The sequence below is a fragment of the Propithecus coquereli genome, unplaced genomic scaffold (genome assembly GCF_000956105.1).
Source record: "Propithecus coquereli isolate 6110/MARCELLA unplaced genomic scaffold, Pcoq_1.0 Scaffold85, whole genome shotgun sequence".
NCBI lineage: Eukaryota > Metazoa > Chordata > Mammalia > Primates > Indriidae > Propithecus > Propithecus coquereli.
In genome coordinates this window covers 4,326,525-4,340,376 of record NW_012154729.1, presented here as the reverse complement: position 1 = coordinate 4,340,376, position 13,852 = coordinate 4,326,525, and the positions used below count along the sequence as shown (strand labels likewise).

The 13,852-nt window shown below is 46.0% G+C and overlaps 1 protein-coding gene across 1 annotated transcript in view; it reads left to right on the top strand.

Moving 5' to 3' along the window:
- Window positions 1-13,852, top strand: part of ELK3 (ELK3, ETS-domain protein (SRF accessory protein 2)) — a 67,983-nt gene that overhangs the window by 19,084 nt on the left and 35,047 nt on the right. The window contains exon 2 of the mRNA XM_012664052.1: window positions 8,081-8,289. Coding sequence (XP_012519506.1) covers window positions 8,083-8,289 — 207 coding nt within the window. The 5' untranslated portion in view covers window positions 8,081-8,082. The remainder of the gene's footprint in view (window positions 1-8,080; window positions 8,290-13,852) is intronic.

Below are 13,852 nucleotides of genomic sequence, written 5' to 3'. Positions count from 1 at the left end.
AAAAAAAAAAAAAAAACAAAATGTTGATTTCCAATTCCTTGACTTAAGGACAGGGTTTGTTTGCTGTAATGAAATGGTTTCTGCCCTTTCTCTTAGACAAAAATAATATAATGGCACAGAAACACTGCACAGAGGAGTTGAACTTACAAGAATTTTCTGTAAGAAGTGTTCAAACTCATCCTCATTTTTCTAACCGTTCAAGTAAACAAAAAGACATGTACTTGATTAGCACCTACTTTGTTTATTCCGTACACAGGAGCTTTTTTCCTTTCCTTAGGCTCTCTCCTTTCTAATTTTTTAAGTCAGCTAATTTCTTTAGTTCCCACAACATACAAGCTTTAGAAAATCAAAGATTTAATAATTCTGCCTCCTCAACTCCCACCTCAGCAAAAATGAAACCGGGAACGTGCAGAGAGAAGTGCTAGGTTGCCATCAACAGAAAAAACAAGTAAGTGGGCCTTTCGACTTCCAAGAATGAAAGCAAAAACCTCGGACTTTGCGTGAGACCGACTCACAGTAAGTCGACGTCTGGCGCCACCTTGTGGCTGACAGCAGACCGGCCTCCAAGAGGAGAAAAGCAGCTTGGGGGGCGGAGGCGGAGAGGGGACCCCAGAAGCTGAGATCGGGTCATGTGACCTGGCAGCTCTCAAGTGGGCGGAGGAGGACGCAGGGGACTAGGAGAGTGATCAATGTATTCTGTCTATAGCACCTTTCTCTTTGAGCCTCCTGGTGAATCAAGGATAAAACAAAACATCGAAAAGATTAAAGAGACATACAAAAATATTTTCATATTGTTTGCATTCTTTAAAAACAAAGAGAGTTGAAAACACAGAAGGAGGGCAGAAAACGATCATCCCGAGTCTGCAGAAATGCCTCTCCCCTCCGTGGCGGTGGGCAAGTGCATTCCTCCTGGGCCACCTCCAGCCGGACCCTGAAGGAACCCACGTGGGCTCATCTTCAGTGGTCGCAAGCAGTACTGTCTTCGTGGTCCCTCGGCTTGTCAGGATGGAACATTTCTCTTTTCTCTCTTTCTGACTCAACTGCTCCCATCTACCCGCCCCTCCAGAGAACCCGGGTAGACCGGAGCAGAACCCGCCCCAAAGTGTGAGCACCCAAGGGCCCTCTTTGCTGGGGTCACAGCGGCTGGGAGGCTTCACGCTCAGCATTTGAACCACTGTTTCTTAAGCTGGAGTCGGAGAATATGTGCTCAGGCATCTATTAAAGAAATTTTAGTGCTTTCATTTTTGATGATGGTGTAATAAACATCTTCTGAGTCACCTTATAAACAACAGTCACCACGTGGCTGAAGAGTCTCCCTGGATTTCAGTGCTTGTATTGGGCTCATTGTCTAGTGAACAAAGAACCAAGGTGGATGCAGTATCTACAGGATGCCTTTCAGGCTGTGAAGGCCGTAGGACATCACAGTGCTCTGTGAGGAGGTTTCCCTGTTGCTTAAAACGTGACAGTGGTTAACATTTAAACAGCACTTACTATGCACCAGGTACAGTAGAAGTGCATTATTGGTATCTCCTGTAATCCTTACAACAACCCTGTGAGGGAAACACTTTTATCCTCATGGAGGAGGATACTGAGGCATGGAAAGGTTAGGTAACTTCCCCAAAGTTCCACGGCCAGACAGGGCGAGCGCTTGCATTTCAGCTCACACAGTGTGGCTCCAGAATCTGCTCTTACCCACTCTGTGGTTTTCCAGGTAGACAAAGGTGGTCCACTCCCTTGCCTGCTTTGAGTTCAAGAAAATAGTTACACTCCAGTGAAACACTGTGCTGTCTAGAGTCTGCAGAAGACCCCTCTGGAGGATGTGATTCTGATTTTTTGGAAGCTATTTTACAACCTTGTTAATTATAGGTAACTGATCACAAAATAATTCTTATCTATAGACAGGCCAATTCTGTTCCGTCTTACAGAGTTCCATTGAGTCCTCTCCCACCCCCAGTTTTGTCTCCATTTGCACATTTATCTCAATATACCTGATCTATAAATGCCTCTATCATTCATATTCTTTTTTGAACTCATTATAATGTCTGTCTGGCTCTCTTGTTGAATACTGAGTAAAATAAAATCTTTAATGTGTGTTCATTTTGATATCTGTATGACAGCCATAATTTTACCCTTTATTGAAAATTATTTTTTTCGAAAAGGAATTTCTCCACCCTCCCTTCTCAAAGAGGCCTTTGTTGGCCATCTTACTACTGTGCCGCCCCCTGTGCGCACACCCTGGTCTTCCCACCTCCTTAGCTAGCTCTAGTTTCCTTTTTCCATAGCACTTACCTGCTAACACAGTGGTCCCCAACCTTTTTGGCACCAGGGACCGGTTTCATGGAAGACAATTTTTCCACAGACCAGGGTGGGGGCTGGTATGTGTTTTTGGGATCATTCAAGCACATTACATTTATTGTGCAGTCAGACTTCTCTGCTAATGATAATCTGTATTTGCAGCCACTCCCCAGTGCTAGCATCACTGCCTAAGCTCCACCTCAGATCATCAGGCATTAGATTCTCATAAGGAACACGCAACCTAGATCCATCGCATGCGCAGTTTACGGTAGAGTTCATGCTCCTGTGAGAATCTGATGCCTCTGCTGATCTGACAGGAGGCGGAGCTCAGGCGGTGATGTGAGGGATGGGGAGCGGCTGTAAACACAGATGAAGCTTTGCTCACTCACTCACTGCTCACCTCCTGCTGTGCGGTCCCATTCCTAACAGGCCACAGACTGCTACTGGTCTGGGGCCCCGGGGGTTGGGGACTGCAGTTCTAACATACTATGTCATTTAATTCATCACACGTTTGTTGTTTGTGGCCTTTCTCCTGCTGAAGTGCAAGCTCTGTGAGGATAAAAGTCTTTATCTATTTTGTTTAATAATGTGTCCCAAATACCCAGACAGGGTCTTGGCATAAAATGGGTGCTCAAAAAAAATTGAAGTGGGGAGAGAATTGAGTCTTTCTAGGGTATAGTATATAAATACATCTTACGTAGAAAGACCTACATTGGAGCAGTCATTGCCATAATTTTTTTGTGAGGGGTGGATGCATTTCAACCAAACATCATCTGTCATATGTAAAATTGATTGTTACTCTGAATGGCATGGAGGGGGAATGTACTTTGTCTATAAATTTCATAGTATCATTATATAAGAATTATAAATCTTGAGCTTATATCCAGTTTTGTTGCTTACATTAACAGTTAAGAATGGATATAAGAAAAATTACAATAAAAAAATCATTTGTCAATACTGAGAACGTATTATTTTTTTTCTTGCTCATTTAAAGGAGGTATGTATATTGTTCAAATTTGACAAGCTATTTTTTTTAAATTAAATTAAATTTTTTTTTTTTTGTAGAAATGGGGTCTGGTTATGTTGCCCAGGCTGGTCTCAAACTCCTGGCCTCAAGCAATCCTCCCACCTTGGTCTCCCAGAGTGCTGGGGTCACAGGCATGAGCCACAGGGCCCAGCTATACCATACCGTGGTGAGATCAAGGCTATAAATTACAAAAGGAAAGGAGCGGTGGGGACAAGTAGCAGGCAGTTTTGCTCTCTGGAGAGGGTGGGGTGGGTCCCAGCCGGCTGCCTGACCATGGTGCTGGCCAGCGCCAGTAGAAATGGTGAGAGACCATCCAGACGCTGGCAGGCCCTGCAGGCTGCAAGACTGAGGTGAGGGCAGCGGACACCAGAAAGTGCCAAATGCAACGGGGACTCTTCTTCCTGTAAGAGCAGTGATGCCTTTAGAAGTGGCCTAATCGTCCTCCAAAGTGGAGAGTTTGATTTTACATAAAGAATGGCATTAAAATACCCGATAAAATCTCATATATTTGAAATAAGACCTGGGTGGGGAAGGGGAAAGAGAAGCATTTTTTAATTAGAAAAAACTTAGGGAATATTTTAAAACGATTTCTAGCGTTTCTTCCATGTGTTCTCCATATTTTTTAAGCTGAGAGTTGTGGGAAATCAGTTTAAATGAAGTTAGGCAGATAAAACATTTTAACTTAAAGCAGGCCCACATGTGCATGATAATAAATCTGAAGTCTCAACGTTTTCTTGAACTTTCCATTTAATAACAGCCACACTATGCTGTTTGAATGAATGATATTCCTTATAGTGGCATTCAGATAAATTGGACCTTATTGTACTGCCTGTTAAGATATCGGACTTAATTATGGATTCTAGGCATCAAGGAATTAACTTAGGAAAAAAATCACTTACATTTTTTTTCTGGTGAGAGAGGTGCTCACAGATGAATTTATGAATACGTACGGTGTTTGTGGGTATCGGAAGGACATGCTTCCCAGAACAATGGTAGAACTTTTTCTTTTCCAACACTCTGGAGGGCAAAATTTGTAGCTGGCAGAGGTGTGATAGAACATACAGCATGATTGTATGTGAAAATAGTTGGGAAATTATGACACTGGATTCCATCATTATTAAAATACATTAAGAGTGGAACTAAAAGCAACACAGCGAGTGCCCTCGAATAGAGAGCGCCACAGCAGCGGTGTCAGCTGGCAGCCACTGCCCATCTGTCCCCCTGCTGACCCCTCTACATACCCACCCATTTTAGTCACACAGATGCTCTGGCCAGAGAAGTGGTGGGTCCAGAGCTGCCTGGGGCCTCCACAGTATCCCAGAATGATTTCCGCCGAGTGTAGGAAGGAGGGACCCTTCTTTGTAGACGTGAGTATAAGCTCACAGGGAAATATTCTTGAGTCTCATCTCTGAGTCATGTGTGGCCGGGATTTCCAACGGTAAAACTTTACGTGACTACACAGTCATTGAAATGGGCGGATCCACCAGGGTAAAGGAGTGGCTCAAAAGAGCTCGTTCCAGAAGAGGGGCGTGAGGCTGGGTGTGCTTTAGACAGAAGGCTTGAGCCCTTAGTCACCTCCACTGGAGCCGTGTTGCTCGCAAGCAACCCTTGCGAGTAATCCTCCGATGATCCCCCCATGCCCCTGGCCACCGCCCAACCTCTGCAGCTTGGTCGAGTTGTAGGGGCAGCTCTGTGACTCCTGGTGTACAGCTCCTTGTCTTCCCTCGGCCAAGTTCCTCTATTCCAGAATTCTAGGAAACCCCTGTAGCAGCGGGTCCCCATCCCCACCGCTTGCTCCTCGGCCTGTTCCCTTTCTACTTTCCCCCATTTCCTTTTTCTTGCTCCCTATCTTTCTTCTACCTTTTCCTTAGGCCATGGCCGCAGCACCTGTGGCTGTCACTTAGTCCGCTGTGGCCTCTGAGTAAAGGCGTGATGAGCCAGTCTGCCCACGTCTAGTGGCATGCTTTTTCGTGTCTAGACACACCTCATGGTTGCGGATGTAAGCTCCAGAGTGTAAAGATATTGGCACTCCAGCAAAAGGAGAATCTTTTTTTTTTTTAAACAAAGGTGTGTGTGTGTTGTAATAGTCAACTTTTGCTGCCATGTGCTGCGTAACAAACTGCCCAAAGAGTCATTGGCTGGCAGTGGCATTTATTTTTCTCACAAGTCAGTGTCAGGGATGCTGCTTTAGTCTCTTGGTGGGTGGGGCTTGGCTTCCGGTTTTGGGTTGAGTTCAGGGCATCTCTATGTGTCTCATTCTAGAGTAAGTAGCTTCACAGCAGGAACAGCAGAAGCACAGGAGGAAAAGTAGGTGCAAACTTCCAGTGCCTTCTAAGACCCCGACTCAGAATTGGCACATTGTCCCTTCTACCCACCTGTCCATTGGCCAAATGAAATCACATGGCCACAACCAGCTATCAGTGGGGTGGGAGAAAAGTTCTCCACCCGCTCTAGTGCAGTGCTGCAGAGTCACTTAAGGAGTAGAGTCGTGAACATCTAACTACTTTGCCATACAGGTCCTCATAACTCATGCCCAGAGAACACACTCTCTGCCACAGGGGGTTGGGACACCATGACATGTGATTCCACAAAGCACAAGAAGCTCCGAGGAGGCCTGATCGGTGGAAACACTAAGTGTAATATACGTGGATAGATGTTTCTGTTGCCCTGCCGCCCCATTTGGAACATGATGTCAGTTAAAGGTGGGGGGTGGCAGGGGCTGGCCACGTTCTTACCTGGCGTGCGAGCCAGAAGCCCAGCAGTCCCTGCCCCCCAGACCTCCAAACCCACAGGCAGCCTTCTGCCCTTTGGAGCAGGTTCCTCAGTTTCAAAGATATTTTAAAGCTTACTGCCTGAGGTGTTTAGCCAAGAAAACCTCAAGAATTGGAGACAACTGTTAGCAATTCTCGGTGCCAGTGAAGAGCAGAAAGTGTGTAGCTCATCCTCCAGTCGTCAGAGGGTGGTTTGCATTAGGAGTTGGAGCCCGCCGCCCCCGTCAATCCCAGCAGTCGCACTTGCAAGACGAGGGAGCTGGAAAGGTGGTTTTGATCCAACAATGAAATGATTTACTGTCTCGAGTGATCATTGTGCTGGATATTGATCTCTGTAAAGAAGATCCCCTTTAAAGACCCGTAAATAAAATGCCCCGTGGGTGCTTAGAGAGCATTCCTTGTCTGCTTCCCTTTAACGGAGAAACCAACCCATGTTGCACCCACATTGCTCGGAGAAACAAGAAGACGCATTCTTCTGGTTAAACGCGTGAAAGGAAATAAGGAAATGAATACTCACTGGATGGCTAGATATTTTCACATCCATTTTTGTGTGGAAAGGGAGAAACAGAATCGTCAGAGTCTGAAAGCTTCCCCCCCAACCCCCACTCCGCCGTTTCAGAGGAACGCATGGAGTTACAGAGTTGACAGTTATTCGGGCTTCCAGGTTGCTCAGAGTTGCGCATCTTTCTCACTGTCCCCTGGTGGCTGTCACCCCAGGCTCCCCCTAGGACTTCAGTGTCTCCTGCCATGGTGGGGGATGAGCCCTAATTGTCTCTGGGCTTGTTCCCATCTCACAGCTTGGCTCTGGAGCTTCTCTGCACGCCAGAAACCAGTTTTCCACCCTCCTGCCTTTCCTGGCTTCCTCGGTCCCATCCTGCCCAGATCAAAACTGAGGGCACTTGAGATGTCCCCTTTCCACAGTGGATCTGCAGCGACGCTTTTGTGGCCAGCCTAACCACCTCTTTTTTTTTTCTAATTTAATGAACATTGAGAAAACAGATGGATTATTATTATTACTTAGAATCAGTACCCATTGCCATGAAAATCCTCAAATGACTGAAGTCGAGAGACTGCCCAGGAGTGGGGGGAAATGCCCTTGAGAAGACCCCGTTTGAGCTGGGTCATGATGGATGAGTAGGAGTTCACCAGGCTCCAAAACCAGGAACAATATTTTAGGCAGAAGAAACAGCACTTATCAAGTTCACACCAGAGTCAAAGGAAAAGGATAATAATATTTTATAGGCTTTCCTCGCATAGAGGGAAGAACTGCGTTTCCCGTCTGTGCACCTGTGACACTGAGGTTTGACTGGCAGCATGACGAGTGCCTAGGAAAGGGAGAGGAGGTCTCTGCAGTCGGCAATGACCGATTCTTCAGTTCCGCAAGCATGTACTGGCCGGCCCTGCTGTATTTGAGCATCGTGCTGGGTTATCAGAGTGCTGGCGACACAAAGAGTAATCCCACCAGGTCCCTTCCTGGTGACACTCACCGTGTAGTAGGAAGAGCATTTGCACTTAGAGACGTACCACCACCTCGTCACCCCGGGTGCCTACATAAGGGCACTTGGCGTGGGGTCCAGCGTTTCAGCGAGAGGCCGACCGACGAAGAAGCAGACAGGATGGGTGGGAACACACGCTCGTGGTAAGTGGGTATCGTTTGAACGGGGACTCACTCTCCAAGTGGTCATTTCGTTAGTCATTGTTTTACGTTATTCCCGATGCATCGCCGTGGCTCGCGGGGATGTGCACGGTGAATGGGAGGATCTCAGGGCTCCCTTGTATTTCTGAGTCGTGGCTGCTCACAGAAACGCAGCCAGAAAGCTCCCAGCTCAGAGTGGCCTGTTGAGGTGGAAGTAAAAGCTACTTTTTATGAGCTTCACTGGGGGAGGGCTGGGGGCAGCTGAGTCGCCCACTCTGAAACCCCCTCCCTCCCCCGCAAGTGCGGCTGGCGTCTTGACGGACAGCTCTGACCTGGCCTCTTCCCCCCCAGGTATGGAGAGTGCAATCACGCTGTGGCAGTTCCTGTTGCAGTTGCTGCTTGATCAGAAACATGAGCATTTGATCTGCTGGACCTCGAACGATGGTGAATTCAAACTCCTCAAAGCAGAAGAAGTGGCCAAGCTGTGGGGACTCCGAAAAAACAAGACAAATATGAACTACGACAAGCTGAGCAGAGCCCTGCGATACTATTACGATAAGGTAAGCCCTTGACCTTGCGTGAGACTGCCTGGCGGGGATGGAATCCCCCTTCATATCTCATCGTGAAAGAAGATAGCAGCGTGCTGTGAATCAAACTAGAAAACGAAATGGAGGCCATCTATGCCTCTTTTTTTTTGAGAAAAACTCTTGTACAGGGATTTCTTTTCCCCCCCTGGAAGCCCTTTGGATGTTACTGTGGGTTAGATTTTGTTTCCTCTGCATTTTCAACTGTAGTTTGCTGAAAAACTTTGCTACCAAGAGAAATTAGATATGGGGAAGTTCTGGGGCTTCCCTAATGTTGAGTTGCTTGAGTGACAAAATGAACGTTAAAATCTAGAAAGTCTATTTGTCCTGTCTGGTTTGTAGTTCAATCAAATGGGCCTTTTCTGGGGACAGGTAGCTTAGATAAATTATTTTTTTTTTACAATTTGGTGCCTCGGTGTCCTTATTTATGAAATAGGAATTGTGACAGTGCCCATTTCAGGATTATTGTGAAGACTGAGCCATTACATGTCAAGTACTCAGAACATTGTTTGGTACATGGTGTTTGCAACTTCATGGGAAACTTCCCTAATTGGAAAAAAAAACATTTTCATTTTTAAGTCACTGAGATGAGACAGAGTGCTTTGTTAAGTGGGAATACAGTGTGGTTGCCATAGCTAGGACAGTCGGAGTGAGGTTTAATGCGTTTCTGGAAAAGTAGTTAATATGCTTGCTAGGGCAAAATTATTGTTATTTAGGATAACCATTTCAGGCCTATAATTGTTGCCAATTTCTGTTGGAATCTGTTGTTGCTGAATATTTTGTCTCCCAGACATAAAGACTTAGACAAGTCATGATAATGGTTAAGCTTTTGTTCTGGTTTTATTGTTCATATTAAAAGGTGAATTAAAAACTGATTTAAATATTAATTCCTGATCTATATTTAAGGCCTTCCCTCTGCCAACCTCTTTGGAATTCAAGACATAAGGATTACACATTTCAGGAAACAGAGACATCATTAATTATAAAGTGTTCCTTTATATGATCGTAATTGCACATGATTATGTCATTGAAATGCTAAAGGTGCTCTCCTTTAATGTAGCAATTAATTAATCCTGACTTACTGCAGAGTCCTACTAACATATAAAAGCTCTTCTTGCAAATTGCACTGTCTGAAAGCCTCACAGATGGCTTATTGTTTTGCATGTTTCCCCAGGTCCTAAGCTCCACGAGGGGAATTGGGACCCCCTGAAGGAAAACAGTCCCTATTGCCTGCTGGCAGAGTGCCTGAAAGCTCCTTTTTGAGACTAAAAAAGCATTTTTATTGTTTTAAATCAAGGTGTCAAAGAAAAGAAGTCCTGCCTCTGTGTCTGGAACTTGGATTCATTTCTTCACTGGCCTGGGTGGCGGGGCTAAGGGTCGTGTCTCTTCAGCATGATCTGGGATCTGCTGGGTCAGAAGTGACTGCTCGCTGGACTGGGAAAGCCATTGCTGTTTAGACTGTACCTCATCTCCCTTGGGCAGATTTTAAAAATCTCTGGAGGAGGCAGTTTCATAGCCTTTAGTAGTCAACAAGTATGTTTTGGCCTTTTCTGTTAGGCTTCTAAGGCCCTGTGCTGAACACCTTTAAACTTTACAACAACCCCACGAGACAGGTGCTGCTGTTGTCATCCTCCTTATACAAGGGAGACCACGGAAGCCGTGGCTGAGAAACCTGCCCAAGCTCTCGCAGCCAGGAAGCAGCAGAGCCTGGATTTGAACCCGGCTGGTTTGCCCAGGTTCCCGGCCAAAAGGCACACACACGCCCTGCCTTCTGGGCTATTCATTTCCTTTGCCTTTGAACGTCTGAGTTCCAGGTAGGTGATCAGGCTTGCAAAGGATATTACAACCTAAGAAATTTTGTTTATTTCTTTTCTATTTGCAAATTTCTTTTATTTTATTAGAGATAGGGCCTCGCCCTGTCGCCCAGGCCAAGATGCAGTGGCCATAGCTCACTGTAACCTTGAACTCTTGGGCTCAAGTAATTCTCCCACCTCAGCTTCCTGAGTAGCTGGGACTACAGGTACACACCATGGCTGGCTAAGTTTTTAATTTTTTTTTTTTTTCAGTAGAGCCAAGGTCTCGCTATGTTGCCCAGGCTGGTCTCAAACTCCCAGCCTCAAACGATCCTCCCACCTCAGCCTCCCAAAGTGCTAGGATTACAGATGTGAGCCACCTTGCCTGGCCAGAGGTTGTGTTTATTTTCAAGAGCTTCAGTACTAAAAAATCCCAGCAAACACCATGCATCAGGCTTGAGTCCAAAGTTTAGGGCCCAGATGGCCAGTGTGCCCTGCCCACCAGTGCTATCCCCTTCCTCTCTTGCTGGGCAGAGTGTGGGGGCTGGCCACATGACCTTCCAGCAGCCTGGAGCAGCACGCGGGAGCTAACAGAGAGGGCAGCCTCTTGTCCTCTTGTGTCATGTGGGCTCGGCCACCAGAAGCGGAGGTTCCGTGTCTCTCATTCCACGCTCACACACACGCGTGTGCATGCACACACACGCAGTGTTTGACTCTTGCTTGTGAAATGCTCTCAACTGATGAGTAAGACTGAAAGTTAGACTCCTAATACAGTTAAAAAAGAAGAGGAGGAAGAGGAAGGGGGAGGGGGGCTGAAGAAGAAGGAGGGAGAGGGTGTGGGGAATGGAGGTGACAGGAAGAAAAGAAGGAAGGGAGGAAGAGGGGTATGTCAAAAGAAGGTGACAAAAATTACACTATGTTTTACAATTTACGATGAACGCCTTCTTTGAATTCTGCCAGTGTAACTCTGTGACTGTATGTATAAATGGAGCTGTATGAAATTGCCAGTATCTGACCATTTTTGACCCACAGAGCTGGCGATCTTAAACGGCTCAGCCTCTAACCTGAGAGACAGATTTGGGCAGGGTCTTTGTGGATGTGAAGCCACCTGGGCATCCTTGGCGCGTGCTGTCCTGAACTGCGCGAGTTTCTCAGTCACCCAGCGCGCGGTCTGCCCCTGCCTCCTTTCAGTGTTCTTATCCTCCTCTCCTCCTCCTCCTCCTCCTCCTCCTCCTCCTCACTGACACTTGTCCAGAGCTTTCCAGTGGCACAAATTAGGGTAATCCCCGAACTCGGCGGCCGCGTTCCTCTTTCCCGCCGCCTTTCCTGTCCTTTGCTTGCTATCATCTCTTCACTCTTGGCTGAAACTGCACATCCCTTGGTTTGTCCTAATAGGGAAGTTTTCCTGCTCGAGTAGACAAGCATGAGAATCTCATTATTTTTATATGTTATATATTTTTAGCTCATTCCAGAATATTGAAAGTGGGCAGAGGAAAAGAAAGTGGAAAATGCATGCAAAATGTTGCAGAAGGCGCTGGAGGAAAATAGCACATGTGCTCATGGGGTCAGGTTGGGACTGCGGTACTTTAATCACTGTTCCTCCAAAAAGTGCTTTTTTTCTGCCCCTTCCAGATTATAATAATAGCGAGGTGATTAAGGCAGGAGCTACAGGCAAGACTGTCTTTGTGACTGTGGGTGGTTTGCCTAATCTCTGTGGCTCTCAGCTTCCTGTTCTGTAAAATGGGCGTAACAGCAGAGTCCGCCCCATGGGGTTGTGGTGGGATTAGCTGCATTAACACATATGCAGTGCTGAGAACAGGGTCCCAAACATGGTAGGCACCATGGGACATTCGTCAGAGTAATATACGGATAATAATTTCTCCATTACTGATTTGAAAATTTCAGATGAGTGCTAAGAAGAAAATGAAAACCTTTGCTATTTCCTTGTGGCACAGGCGCATGGAGGTCGGGGGGGGGGCCAGATCTGGGCATAATGGCTCTTTTTACTTAGGAGCTGTCAGGAACACTTTGTCCTGCTTTTTAATGACCGGAGATGGATGACAAAAGTTTTTTTTATCCAGTTGCCTATTTTCATATATTTAGGCTCTTCTGAAAACTCAACTACTAAGATGCTTTTGTATTTAAATGACTCTTCCTCACTCCTTTGCATCAAAGCTCACAGACTTCTCTGTGCACCCCCAGTTGGAGCAAGTCTCCGTCTTCTGTGCTTCTTTAGTGGCCGGCGTGGGCTTTGTTTTCAGTGCCATCAAGGTTAGAGTCCAACTGTCCCTTGGTCTCAGAGTCTCAGTTCACCCGTTGCAAAGTGAGGATAATAATAGCACGTTTCCTTGTTGGATTGTGCGAGGATTAAGAGAGACGATGTGTACAAGGCGCTCAGCACGGTATCAGGCACCTGGTAAGTGTGCACTCTGGAAAGCCTGTCATCTTAATTATGTGTGTTTATCAAACTTGCTGCCTTCCGCTGCAGTCCTCTGTTTATGTGGCTCTTCCTCACAAAACTCTCTTTATCGTGGTCTTCTGGCTGAACCACTTTTGTTGCTCTGGTACCTTGCGCAGGTTCTGGCACACGTTAGTTGCTCAGTAAATGCTAAATGAATGAATTAGCAAGTGGATAAAATAATGACGTGTATACTACTCAAATATACATCACTTATGTAATAAAAGTTAACAAGTGATAAAAGAAAAAGTCATTGCTTTTTGGTTATTGTACTGTATCACTTTGCTAGGGCTGCTGTAACAGATTGCCACAAACTGGGTGGCTTAAAACAACAGGAATTTCTTTTCTCCCAGTTCGGAGGCCAGAAGTCCAAAATCAGGGTGTCATGGGGGTTTTGCTCCCTCTGAAACTCTGGGTAGAATCCTTTTGTGCCTCTTCTCAGCTTCCAGCGGTTGTTAGCAATCTTCGGTGTCGCTTGGCTTCCAGCTGCGTCACTCTGATCTCTGCCTCTGTCATCACATGACTTTCTCCCTATGTGTCTCTGTGGCCAAATTTTCCTCTTCTTGTAAGGACACCCATCATTGGATTAGGGCCCACCTCATTGCAGTATGACCTCATCTTAACTTGGTTGTATCTGCAAAGACCCTATTTTCAAATAAAGTCACGGGTACCAGGGCTTAGGACTTCAACATGTTTTTGTAGGGGGACACAATTTAACCTATAACATACACACACACACACACACACACACACACAGAGTCATACATCATGTAATGTTTGGGTCAATGACAGACCACATATTTAATATATAAAAGTGGTCCCACATCTTGTTTCTTTTCTATGTTTAGATATGTTAGGTACACAAATATTTACCAGTGTGTGAGGGTTGTCTATAGTATTCAGCGCAGTAACATGCTGTACAGATTTGTAGCCTAGGAGCACTAGGCCAGACCATATCGCCTGGGCAGGTGGTAGGCTGTCCCGCCTAGGTTTGAGTGAATATACTCTGTGATGTCGCCACAATGATAAAATCGCCGAACAGCACATTTCTCAGAACGTATCCCCGTCATTAAGTATTGTTTGTATTTCAGACACTGCTTGGCTTTCGTTTAGATTTTCAAACTTACACATAAAAGGAGAGCCTTGGAGATGGTAGTTTGATTGAGCGAATCCTAAAAGGAAACTGCCCTCCGTGACACAGACGGCATCTAGATTCAACAGCAGGTGTGAGACTAGATTTAACAACAATTATACTACTAGACTCGGTGACGGGGTGACACTAGATTTA